Source organism: Sceloporus occidentalis, unplaced genomic scaffold (assembly GCF_023333645.1).
Source record: "Sceloporus occidentalis isolate IW3139 unplaced genomic scaffold, rSceOcc1.0.p SCAF_7, whole genome shotgun sequence".
Taxonomy (NCBI): Eukaryota; Metazoa; Chordata; class Lepidosauria; order Squamata; family Phrynosomatidae; genus Sceloporus; species Sceloporus occidentalis.
Genome location: NW_028316987.1, coordinates 85,214,968 through 85,227,761, shown reverse-complemented (window position 1 = coordinate 85,227,761; position 12,794 = coordinate 85,214,968). Strand labels below are relative to the sequence as shown.

Here is a 12,794-nt window from a genome sequence, read left to right as displayed (position 1 = left end):
ATCCTGGAAATTCTACTTTTCATTCTTCCTGAAGAATTTTGTTGAACTCAGATTTACATCTGCTTACAACATGCCTAATTTAGACAAAATTCTTTGTGTTATTAATATGTAGAGAGATCTTGTAGTACCTTTGAGACTAACTGAAAGAAAGAATTTGGCAGCATGAGCTTTCGTAGACTTGAGTCTACTTCCTCGGATGCATTTGGACTTCCTAAGATGCATATGTGTTATTAACTTAGGTATGTTGCAAGCTCAAAATCCTTTCACTGGATCTGCACTAACACAAAAATCCATGATTTAAGACAGTACAATGGACTCTTGTTATATGCTGGGGTTTGGTTCCAAGATCCCCCGTGGATAAAAAAAATCCGTGGATGCTCAAGTCCCATTAAATATAACGACAAAGCAAAATGGTGTCCCTTATAAAAATTGGAAAAATCAAGTTTTGATATTTGAAATTTATACTTTTTTTAACATTTTCAATCTGTGGATGCTTGAATCTGTGTATCAGAAATCCTTGTATAAGAAGGGCCGACTGTACTTCAGTGGGGATTATAGAAGTAAACCATAGGTCAGTGGTACATAAGATGCTGCATCTTTTGTCTTTTTTTTGCAGGAATCACTGGAAGCTTAGCAACAGTAAACTGCTAAAAGCATTTCTATTAGCTTTTGTCAAAGCTAAAGGCCATTACTAGGTGACAGAAAACAAAATATAGACAGGGCTTGTGAAACTGATTACTGGTAAGTCTTTAAAGTTTAGTTTTGTTTCATTTCAGTGCAAGCAAAACCATTTTATCAACTTCATGCTGAAAACTGAGATTACAACATACGCCTGATCAAAGACTGGATTTAAAGTCTTCTTTGACACGCTGGTTTTTCTTCTTCCTGATCTCCTCTTGTCAGGCAATAAATACATTCGAACATAGGGGTCAGATCCCTCTTCTGAAAAGGCTATTAGATTTCTGTGACCAAAGAACATAAAATAACCAGATCAAAACAATGTACAAAATAAGAAGCAGTACAGGTTGTAGATCATATCAGGCTGGTTGTCTCCTGTATGCATTACTGCCTGAGCTCTTATCTACCAATTATTTGCCTATATGCACCCACTCACCTGCCTCCCAGACAAAGTATTCTGGCTGGCAGGAATCTGGCCAAGCTAGTTTTCAAGTTCAGACAACTTCAGAGGAGTGGAGCTGAGTGCTATTGACAAAGTCAGGTATTTTCAAGAAGTCACATGACGGACAAGACAAAAAAGCAAAACTGCTTGCTATTGCTTAATATTTACTCAAATACAGACTATTAGGCCATACACTGGCAACACTATTTAGGGAAATCTTAGGATTTGGTTCAAAAATATGTGAAGATGATAATTTATTGCTCCCCATTTCTTGCCCTCAGTTTCATTAGGTCTATCTAATGTGTTCTCCACCAGACCCTGGTAAAAGTTAAACTCGCATAGGTGTGAAATTGTGCCCTGTACATTAAAAGCAATAGTAGACTAAAGGAAGACTTTTTTGCCAGTAATAGCCAATATTTTTGCCAATAATAGCCAATAATTTTCAGTAAAGGAGTGTAATTTTCTGGTTTGTGAGAAACTGAAAAACATATTTGGTATCTTTGCTTTCATGAAATATTGTTTTTAGGCCTGACATGCTATCTTGAATATGCTGGCTAGAGCTGCTGGGAGCTGCAGTCCAAAAATATATGGAACGCTACTAGAGCCCCATCCCTGAAATACCTATTCATCACAATAATTTAGGCACAATAATGAGAAGGCAAATAGAGCAAGCTTTACAAAAGACATTCCTTAGACTATTAATTATTTTATAGTTCAGTGGGAACTGCAATATTCAGGGTTTAAGGATATTTAAGGGCTGAGGTAGACTCAGATGCGAGAGTCCACCTAGTGCAGCATTGTCAATCCTGATGGATAGTACTTCTCTGGAGTGTCTATATTCAGGTAGAATTTCTCCTTGGCACAGCAATCTGGGTTTCTGTAACATAACAATTAATATTACACTCCGCTAAGGCTATTCTTCTAGTGAAATGTCTCAGATACATCATAATCAAGTAAATTACACACATGGTTAATATTTTGGATGGAAAATGAGTTGTTGTGCTATATCATACACTTTAAAACATGTCTGATGATTCTCAAACAAACAAACCTTGGTTGCCTCTATTCAAAATGGCTTAGGGTTGCAAAAGCAACTAGTATATCTTAAACTGATGAATCCAGTGTGTCCTTGTGTGTAATGTCAACATTTTCCATCCAAGATTCAGGGATGTACAATATTCTACTCACCTACATGTGTGAACCACCACCATAAGTTTGTTTCTTTGTGAACTGTGACGAATTGTTAGCTGAATCTGCCCCAATGGAGACTGTCCTAACGTAGTGCCACTGTGAAAATCATCATAATACTAGAAGTCAGTATTTAGTTACTATAGCATAACAAGCACTTCACAGGTAAGCAGCTTCAGTTTTAGACTTCTCGAATGTTACAATGAAGCATTGTTTTATACCATCTTTTCTTCCTGTATACACAGAGATAGGTATTCAGTATCAAAATGCACATGTGTCGAATTTCTCTTGAACCACATGCATGTTTCAGATTTATCTTTGATAACAGTAAAGTTTATATTCAAAGTGCCTTTGACAACAGTAAACAAAATGAATAAAGTTAGCTTAGTAAGCAGTGACTGTTTATAGAAGTCGAGGGATGGGATGAATAGCTCTTCAATTTTAAACAATAAAACTCTCTCATATATGTGTGTGTGTGTGTGTCTAAGAACTTTATAATGAGAAAACTGTAACTGACTATCTCACATGCAAGTTCTGAAAAGCATAATGGAGAGAAACTAACAGATAGGGAATGATCTCCACATTAGTTTAAAAAAGGAACTTTACAAAGTGTCTTAGATTTGGGCAGGAAAATTCCATCAGATAAATGACGAATATATCAGTTAGAAGGGTATCAGTTCTAGGTAAGCAATTTTTAAAGAATGACTGTAAAGGACAGCACAGTTATAAGAACACCAACCATATATAACTGTTTACTAGACTCTAGTAGTTATTGCATTTATTTACAGCAGCAACAAATATTTTTACATTAAGCAGTACTTTAAGTTTACTTCTGCAAAACAATTTTATTGCTATTTATGTTATGTCATGTCACATCAACTGCACAAACCTTATTTTACACCTAAATTCAAGTGTGAATTTGTAATTCTAATTAATCAATAAAACAATATAGACACTGTCAATATGTGATCATGTTTTCTGAACATGTTCCTTGGAGAGATTGATTTAATTTTATAGTAAGAGCTTACCGTAACTGATCATTATATAATCAACAATGGCAGAGTCCACAACCCAGGACCTCCTAAATGCAATACAGGGGTTCTGCTCTTGTACAACAGTTGTTTGTATGCCTAGTTTTGCTTCAGTACAACATGCTTTTATTTATACTTCACCTTTCTCACAATCTGAGATCCAAAGCAACATAGGAATTTATCATATGGGAGAAATTGGAAGTTAAAAGGGGTAAATACCGTGTTTATTGTGCAAATTAAACATAATTGCAAGATTTGTTTTCACATGATGTTGTGTGCAATCTGCTATTAATCTGCTAACAGACATGATCCAGCATTTAGGCAGTTATGGGAAATTATCGTGAATTCATTTTCGCTTCATTCATGAATTCGCTTTATTTGTGCAATTGCTATGGTGTGAAAGTTAACTGTGCTTTATTCACAGGATAATCATCGATTTTGAGCTTGTTGCCGGATTTTCCATGGTTTATTGGGGCAAGTATACCTCCATTTCTGCTTTGTGGGCAGATATGGCTGGCTGGCGAGAGGCTTGCAGCATATGCTCTGGATTATTTATTTTCGTATTGTTATGTTCCTTTATGCATGTGGAAGGAAATGCAGGGATGGGTCATTGAAATAAACAGATAAAATGAAGATGATGAGGATGAATACAGTGAGCCCTTGGTATCTGCTAGGGTTTGGTTCCAAGACTCCACCGTGGATTCCAGTGACGCAATTAATACACATGCATTCATATGCAAAAGTCGCTATTTCCAAACCATTAATGGGATATTCACGCATCTGTGTGAAAACCAAATGCGTGTTCTACCCTTTTTACCGCATTGGTAATGTGCCCTTATCACATTATTGTCAGCTGTGTGTGAAAACCATTTGCGCATTTACACACTGCGGACACTTTAATACTTTAATGGGATGGTGGCACATATGGTCCCCCCGTGTGATAAACCATAGTGTCATTAAGGGCATCAATCTTGATTCTGTGCCCTGATGTATTAAGTATCACAGCCCTTAATTTCATTCAACAGCCCTTCTGACTCCTACTAGTCCTAGGATTTGATACCAATATTTAAAAGAGGAAAAAATACTGTACTTTTCAAGTTGTCTTAGTCGTTGCCGCAGCTCCTGTGTAGCAATGGGAAGTGATATGTCCGAAGCTATACTTGGTGTTGGTTCTTTGACTGAAAGATGGCTGGGAGAATAGCTCAAATTGGAGGCAAGGAGACTGGAGGAACTCCTGCTGAGATCTCTTGGCCACTGAGGACTAGGATTAGAGGGAGGGCTTTTTTCAACCGTATCAGTCTTTTTATCAGTGTCTGCTGCTGTGGAAGCAGGTGGTTTGTTCAAGTCAGCTGCTGGGGAAATGGGGACCTGAGGCTTGAAAGAACCTTTTCTTGCATCTTTGGAAACAGAGGGCCTCTTCACTTGGGCTGAGTGTTGGTGGTCTGGCGACCTCTCTTGCTTTTCAAGAGAAAGGATCTAGCAATAATAAAACAAAGAATATGACATGAATTCCTTCTTGCATTACAGCTAAATTAAGATACGTAATGTCTAAAAATGTACAAAGTGGTCTGCTAAATTTCAGATTCCATAGCAACTATATCATGTCTAGACCTAGTAATCCTGCTATCTCTGCAAGTCACGGTACGTACATACTTGAAAGATTCTGATGTGATTTATGTTGGCAAGGGGATCTGTGCAACTGAAGTCTTGCTACCCCCTCAATACAGTGGAGAAATATCCAGTTGACTGAAGTGTAGTTAGCAGAAGATGGCTTGAATTCCTTTCTGTAACCTAAAGCATGTTTACAGTGTTGCACTTACCAATCTCCTTTTTCCCATAGATGTTAATATTTTAATATATCCATTGGTAATTTAGAAGTACATTAGCAATCCAAATCTCCACTTGTTAAGTACTAGCAGCTTGGTTATTGCTCTCAATATGTCTGTAACCCCCAGTCATCAAACTTGTTCTGGCTATCTCCCTATATTTGTTAACATTATTTTATATTATATGAGTATATGAGAAAAGGAGCGATAAGCATAAGAGAACCAACCCTTCCCCCCAACTAATTTCCCATAAATTAGGGGTAGATATATGTGGAGTACGATGGCCTAAATCTAGATTTCCCATTCAGCATCACACTACGAAGGGAAAGCAGTATTAGTGATCTGTGTTCCGCCCTTTTCCATAGTGTGAAGTGTCTGACCCAATCCTTAGTCTTATCCAAATCCAATCTCATTTATTTCTGGTTGTAAATGGATTATGTACTGGGTATACAGCATCATATATTATATTTAATGTTGCTGATTTTCAAATTTAATGAATGTATGTTTAGAATCAGGAAGCAAAGTAAAAAAAACAGTGTTAGGCATACTCATTGTTTTTTAAATTTTATATTTATACATTTTAATGTTTTTGTACTGTTTTTAAATTGTATTGTTTTAAATTTGCTGTTCACTGCCTTGAGTCGCTATATTGGGAGAAAGACGGGATATAAGTAAATAAAATTGTCGTAGTCGACATTACATAGTTACAGAGCTTCCTACTTTCCTCCAGTGGATCAAACCAAGTATAAAGTAGGAAAGTGCCTTATAACAAGTTTCAACTAAAACAGTAGATTTTAACCTAATGACAAACGCCCTTCAAGATCTTCAGTCAAAGATTCTGCCCCATCCTGCTAAGTGAGAAGCTTTTTAAACAGAGATGTGAGGGACTGAATGTGGAATGGCCTACATGCAAAAGATGTGTTTCCATGCAGATGTATGGGCCTCAGTGTTATGGAAAATAATGCTGCCTTCCCAATTGTATACATTCTTATTTTGAAGGCTTTTTGATGTTTGTACCTTCACATATAAATGATGGTTTGTAGCTGGAAGCATGATAACTTTTATTCTCATCTCTCTTGAAATGTAAAAAGAAAACATAGTAAGTGGATTTCCTTCCTTCTACAGCCCAGAAAAGGAAACTACATATCATTGTCAACATTTATATTAATTTATATTAATTAAGAAATCTTTTCATACTATACCCTGAGTGCAATCTTCATGTTTACAGTGCTGTTTGGGCCAGAATTGCTAAGATGAAATCTCTGATGCATAGTTAGATCTTCACTTGCTAGGAGTTGGCTTAGGGGAAGATTAAAATTTCCCAATGAACACTGGTGCTGTTCATCTTTGACCTAGAAAAAAATAAAGGTTTCATTCCAGTTAAAGCCCTTTCAAAAAAAAATCATGATTCTTCACTAACAGATACTGACTGCATGGTGTAAAAAGAGATTATAAATTCCCCTGATCTCATGAAAAATCAAAAGTCAATGAAGAATAAACTTAATCAAAATTTCAGTAAGGCACAGAGTTGCCCCTCCACATTTACATCTTTGACTTTTGTGGATTTGATTAATATGTTCTTTCTAGGAATTTCTAGATCCTCCAGCATGACTGTATGGACAACATCTGCCAGAAGTCGCACTGGAGGACCTAGAGATTCCTAAGAGAACACTTTTCTAGGCATCTGTAAGTCTTCCAGTGAAATTCAATGGTCAACTTCCAACGGATATTCACTGCAGACTTGTGTTGGAGGACCTAGAGATTCCTAGACAGCTGTAGTCTCAGATTAAAAAAATGTGTTTTTTTATTTGCTGTTCTCTCACTTTCATAGGGACCCTTGCTCCTAATTCCAGCAAATAATTTTTCCTAGCATATTGGCAATAATATAGATCAACTACGCTTAGTTTTATAGTCTGTCTTTACTTTACTCTCATTAATTTTCCATACACTAAAGGCCAATACCACAAAAAGTGGAGTTTACACTGACCATCAAAATGTTATAGGTAATGTGAACTTTTCAGCATTACCAGAAATAAAACAAGTTCTACCAGGTCAGGATGCCACACATACTAACTTCAGCCACGAAAAGTATTTTGTAAAGCCATAAATACCATTATGTATTTCATTGTCTATAAGATGCTACAAGACTGTTTTGCAGAAGGAGGAATATAGCCCATGGAAACCTGATGGCAAAAATTACAGGCAACTGATGGAAGGAGCAGGTGGTCACTCAGAGAAGTAAAAAGCAAGAGGCAACTTACCTCAACTTCTAGCTCTTGCCGTCTAGGATTGTGAACAAAGAAAGTGAAGTTTTCTTCCCACACTGGTTCATTTGTCTTGTACCGGATCTATTTAGGGATATGGAGAGGTTTCTGTTCAAATTAATGACTGAAAGTAGGTTCAGCTTACACCAAAGGGATGGAAAACTTCCTCACAAACATGAGAGCTGAATTTCTTTGCCCTAATACTTCAGAAAGCATCACCACTCCATTCAGAAAGCCCCCTTACTGAAGTATGCATTTGGGAAAAGAAAAAAACCCCTCACATTAGCTTCAGTCAGACTTGCCACAGCCTAATGCAAGCTGTCAGGATCTGGTCGGTACTGGGACTCTCATATGTGAGGTATGTGTGTGCTTGTGCGCCTTCAGGCCGCCTTTTCACTTATAGCAACCCCATGACTTTCAAAGACTGTGTCTGCACAACAGAAATAATCCAGTTTGACACCGCTTTAACCGCTATGGCTCAATGCTATGGTATTCTGGGAATTGTAGTTTTGTCAGACATTTAGACTACTCTGTCAGAGAGCTCTGGTGCCCCACCAAACTACAATTTCCAGAATTTCACAGCACTGAGCCATGGCAGTTAAAGTTGTGTCAAGTTGGCTTATTTCTGCAGTGCAGATGCAGCTCTAGGGTTTTCTTAATCAAGGAAAACTCAGAAGAGGTTCTGCCAGTTCCTACCCCTGAAATACAGCTTACAGTAGCTGATATTTGTTGGCAATCTCCCATCCAAGTATTAACCAGAACTTACCCTGCTTAGCTTCCAAGATCAAACAAGATCTGGTGCCTCCTGGGTCTTTAGGCCTACTGTGTGTGATATACTGAGGCTTAACCCTAATATGAATCAAACTCTCACATTGGTAATTTAAACTGGGGAAAAGCAAGCAACTGGAGCACAAGTTCTTTTCCCCTAAGGTGCAGTCCTCATGATTTTGAGCCATGAGGGAGGCTCATGTGCGTCCTCCAAACCCTGGGTCGTGAATATCCCAGTGCCTGTAATTTGTTGGTATTCTGTGCTGGCTGAGGAGGAAGAGATACACGTCGCTCCATAGCTGGTACGGAGGGTGAGGAGTTAAGACAGGGGAGAAGCCCTACGCACTGAATGGAATTCTCCAAGGGATGCAACTAGCCTGCAAAATGGTTTTTTCCTGACCTACACTGTTGTTTTGCAACCTTAATGTATTTACTCTGAAAAAGAAGCACAGAATTGAGATAGATTGTTGATAGGCAAGTCATACAAAATTCAATTTTATACTGAAAGTGCTTACAAAGCCTACTTCCATGTCTATGCAATGCATTGCTGAGGATGTAGGTATGGGTATATGAAACTCAAGTTTAAGTTTTTGTTTCAGCTGTGAAACTGACATAAGGGCTTTGGTCAAACTCACTATTCTCTAACCCTAACCCATTCCACAAAGTTATATAAGGCTGCATTAAAAGGAAGGAAAGCCATCGTAATACTTTTATGATGTCTTGCGGCAAGAGGCATTGGAAGAACGTTTCACTCAACAGGTAGCCTTATACATATATAGGAACCCCAAGTTCTTGACCAACGTACTGATGAAATCTATAGCCAGGCCTGGACTTATCAGTTTGGGAATCCTCCTCCAGAGCTATCCCTGCCTCTTACAACACACACACACACTTGCCACTTATTTCTCCACCCACAAAAGTGCAGGATTAGGAGAGCAAATCTCCATGAAAAGCAGGCCATTCAATCCAAACTGGACAGCAGTCATTTCCATGGAGCAGCATTTTCTCCACTGCTAGTCAAAGAATTAGCCGCTGTACTCATGCACAGTCTGATTTATGTATGATCTTAAAGATGAAAAGCACCATATAAAAACACTCTGTTGGTCTAAACTATCTCTTAGCCAGTTTTACAACAGGACAAAGATGACAAACATTTTTATTTTATTTTAGTATCTAAACTTTTGTGGACAAAACATATATAAACAAATATACATATTTATAACTAATCCAGACAGATTTAAGCAGGTGACACTCACCTTACTTTCTTGTGCCTTGTGTCCGACAGTGAATAGGACAAGAGGATTGGGGTTGCTGTTTATTTTCTTTCCTGACTGAAGAGGAGGAGAAAATGAAATTCCTTTACTATATTATTGTTTTGTTTTTTCCCTCTATCAATTTAACACTGCTTTTGAATTCTGTTCTCCACTTCTTGCCCACTATTCTGAACTCTTTACAATGGCTGTTTTTTCATGGGCATTTATGGGGATGTACAACAGTCATATACACCTACCTTGAAATAATTTATATTCAAGTTTCAAATCTCTTTGCACATTCTCTTTCTACAAGCTTAGAATGAAACTGTTTTATAAAGTTTTAACATTTCATTCTCTAATAAGCATTTAAATCCCCCAAAGCCAATGAAGCAACATTAGAACAAATAAATGAATGTTGCGGTCTGCATGCAAATGGGGGATATGGAGAAAGCACAAGCTAAGAAAGCTATTCTGATATATGCATGATGGAAAGCTAATCTGATATGTGTATGATGGTTAAGCTATACACCGGAATCATAAAACAATTTGGAAGAGAGTTGCAAATAAGAAGGTGTACTATGATTTCTTATAGGATTACCCAATTCTCTTACTAGAGACCAACCATGTGTCAAGTCTGAACCTTGCTCATCAGCTGAATAGCATTAGGGCAAACTGCAAAAGTAAACAGTGATTTACAATCATTACAGAAACTGAAACATTTCTCAGTCTTGAATGTCTGTTAATATGCTTTGCATCAGTTACTCATAGAAATCTTTTTGTTAAGAAAAGGTAGTTAACCTGAAATTATTAATGTTATTAAAACATGTTATTTGGAATGTTAATAATTAATTTGTATTGGGACTCCAAAAAAAGTGTAACATGATTAACACAGAAGTTAAACAATGTTAGAGCAAATTAGAAGGCCACAAACATGTACTTTCAGATCAAGTCAATTGTTTGAGTGTTTAAAGTAAGAGGAATTTGCATTTTATTTTATATCCTACAAAACTTTCTGTTAACCTTCTGAGTTTTCATGATCATTATTTCCCATTGAATGAAAGTTAAAATTCTAGATTTCAAAACTCATGCAACTTTCATCTGCAATGGTTCCATTGCCAATTCCATTAAAAATCCCATCCCTTCCATATTAAGTTCTAAAAATATTAGCATCAATATTTGGCATGTTTGCTAATACCATTCTTTTTTTTAAAGCAATAATTATTTCTGAGTGATGAATACATCAAGCCCGCAGACAACTGCCTTTACAAGACACAAATTATTTATGGTTTGGCCTTATGATTTATTTTCAGAACACTAGTTGTTCTTATTTCTCACCTGACACAGGTTTTTCCTACACTACTCTCTCTTTTTTATATTGGAATGCTTCAATAAAATGTGAGTGTGAACTTCATGAAAATAAACCAGTTCGATACAGGTTTATTTCTGTAGTGTGAATGAGGTCCAAGTCTGGCAAATTATCTGCTAAATTATTGCTAACGTATTTGGCACACTTCTGGATCAAGCTATAGAAAGGCACCATGAACTTGAATAAAAACATGCTCTAGATCATGCTACTGGCCTAATAAGTCCACTGGCCTAAATCCAATCATTAGATCCAACTAGAGAAAACCCTCTGTAGCAATGTGATCTACAGCTGTTTCAGTGAATCTGCACTAGTTGAAATGAGCAACTCAGTTTAGGTCATTATATCTAAAGTTCAATAATACTGTACTTTAGAAAAAGGGACAGATAATTTGCTTTGATCCCTGGAATACAGTATAATTCACAGCTGAATTATTTTATCTTAGGTGTCAGCTTTGTTCTTAATACTTTCTGAAATACTGTACAGAAAGACTGTACAGTTGGCCCTCCGTTCCCCACCCGTGAAAACGAAGGCTTGCACTTATTCAAGCCCCATAGGCTTGAATGGAGCATGCCCCTGTGCGCGTGGCAAGGTGTGCGCACCACTGCAAATAGCAGAGGTCGCCCCTCTGCATATATTCAAGCGTGCAGATCTCAGATCCATGCATTAGGAGAGGAGACTGTACACCATAGTAAAAATCATGTGGCTCATTTGGCCACATGCTGCACATATCCAATGCTATTTCTGATGTCTTTAAAGCCTCCACTGAGCAACAATAACAAAAACAGCTCCTTTTTGTTTTGTTTTTGTAAAACCAAAAGTGGTCACTTATGGTTTTATTTGGAGAGGCTGATGCAATCCCTGCATGGTCTTGGGGATAGAAAATGCCCCTGAATTCACAGAGTTGTCCACCCCTGCTTTATACATTTTTAATGTATACAGTGGAATAAGTGACCTGATTTTCAAACCCCTCTCACAGACAAACTAAACATCACTCTGTCTTTCGTTCTTGGTAGCATTATCTCCTTTGGTACAAACACACCAGAAGGTCTGTCCAGCACAGGCAACCAGATGTCTCCACTGAATGGCATGATCTTACATGGAAAGCTATGGTATATTACTTTTACCTTTAGAGCTTTCTGAACAGCAGACTTCTTCAAGGCTTCTGGATTATAATCTAATGGATTATGCTTTTAAATCAGAAGAAAATGAACATACAAAGGGTTAATAAGACATGCAATGAAGCAGTTCCACTTGGTTAATTAAGGACGGGACAACAGCAGGAGACCAAACATACATTCTCAGAACAAAAGAAAAATAACTTAAGAAACCATTTCAAAAAAATCTGACACAGCTTTTTGTTCTCATTCCATTTTTAGTTCCAGTATGATAATTTCAAACACTGTTTTTGCAGTAGTGCTAAGATTTTTCTCCTTTGGAATTCTTATTACAGCAAACCTTTTTTCCAACCAGTGCAATGCAACATACATTTCTTGTGTGATTTGGAGATATCAGTGGATTTAAAAGAAAATTAGCCATCCCTCTGATCATTTCTATGAACACTTCCACATTTTATTTTCAGTAAATAAAGGAACCATCCTGAAAAGTGACCTGGACAAGCTACTAAACCATCAAGGCAAAATTGCAATGATGCCAGCTGTTGGCAATGAGCTGTGTTTCAGGAATTAGGTTTTCTAAAATAAAGAAAGCAGGTGTTCACTGTGCCATTTTCCTCCAGGGGTTTTGAAACAGAACATGCTTTAACAGCCAAATTCTGTTTTAAAATACCACTGTATTAGGATTATTCAGAAACAGAATATGCACAGCTATGCACTCATGCTATAACCCAAAACACAAAGAGTAAGTTTAATTATTTTATTAGCCAAAAGATCAAAAATTTAACTACATTTTCCATTTTTAAATAATCTCTAATGAAGATTTTGCTGCCAATCCTATCTGACTGTATCTGTATTGTTTTAAG

General features: G+C 37.2%; 1 protein-coding gene across 6 annotated transcripts in view; it reads right to left on the bottom strand.

Moving 5' to 3' along the window:
- The window catches only part of LOC149310039 (extended synaptotagmin-2-like), an 84,857-nt gene that overhangs the window by 6,317 nt on the left and 65,746 nt on the right, over positions 1–12,794 (bottom strand). For 3 of the 6 annotated variants that reach the window (XM_089533547.1, XM_089533549.1, XM_089533552.1), the window contains 7 exons: positions 11,941–12,003; positions 9,454–9,528; positions 7,427–7,513; positions 6,368–6,517; positions 4,430–4,815; positions 2,309–2,407; positions 831–962 (listed from right to left, as the gene is read on the bottom strand). In XM_089533547.1, coding sequence (XP_089389673.1) covers positions 831–962; positions 2,309–2,407; positions 4,430–4,815; positions 6,368–6,517; positions 7,427–7,513; positions 9,454–9,528; positions 11,941–12,003 — 992 coding nt within the window. Of the gene's footprint in view, positions 1–830; positions 963–1,569; positions 1,998–2,308; positions 2,408–4,429; positions 4,816–6,367; positions 6,518–7,426; positions 7,514–9,453; positions 9,529–11,940; positions 12,004–12,794 lie in introns of those variants that run through there. The other 3 variants (XM_089533548.1, XM_089533550.1, XM_089533551.1) reach the window with 2 other exon arrangements.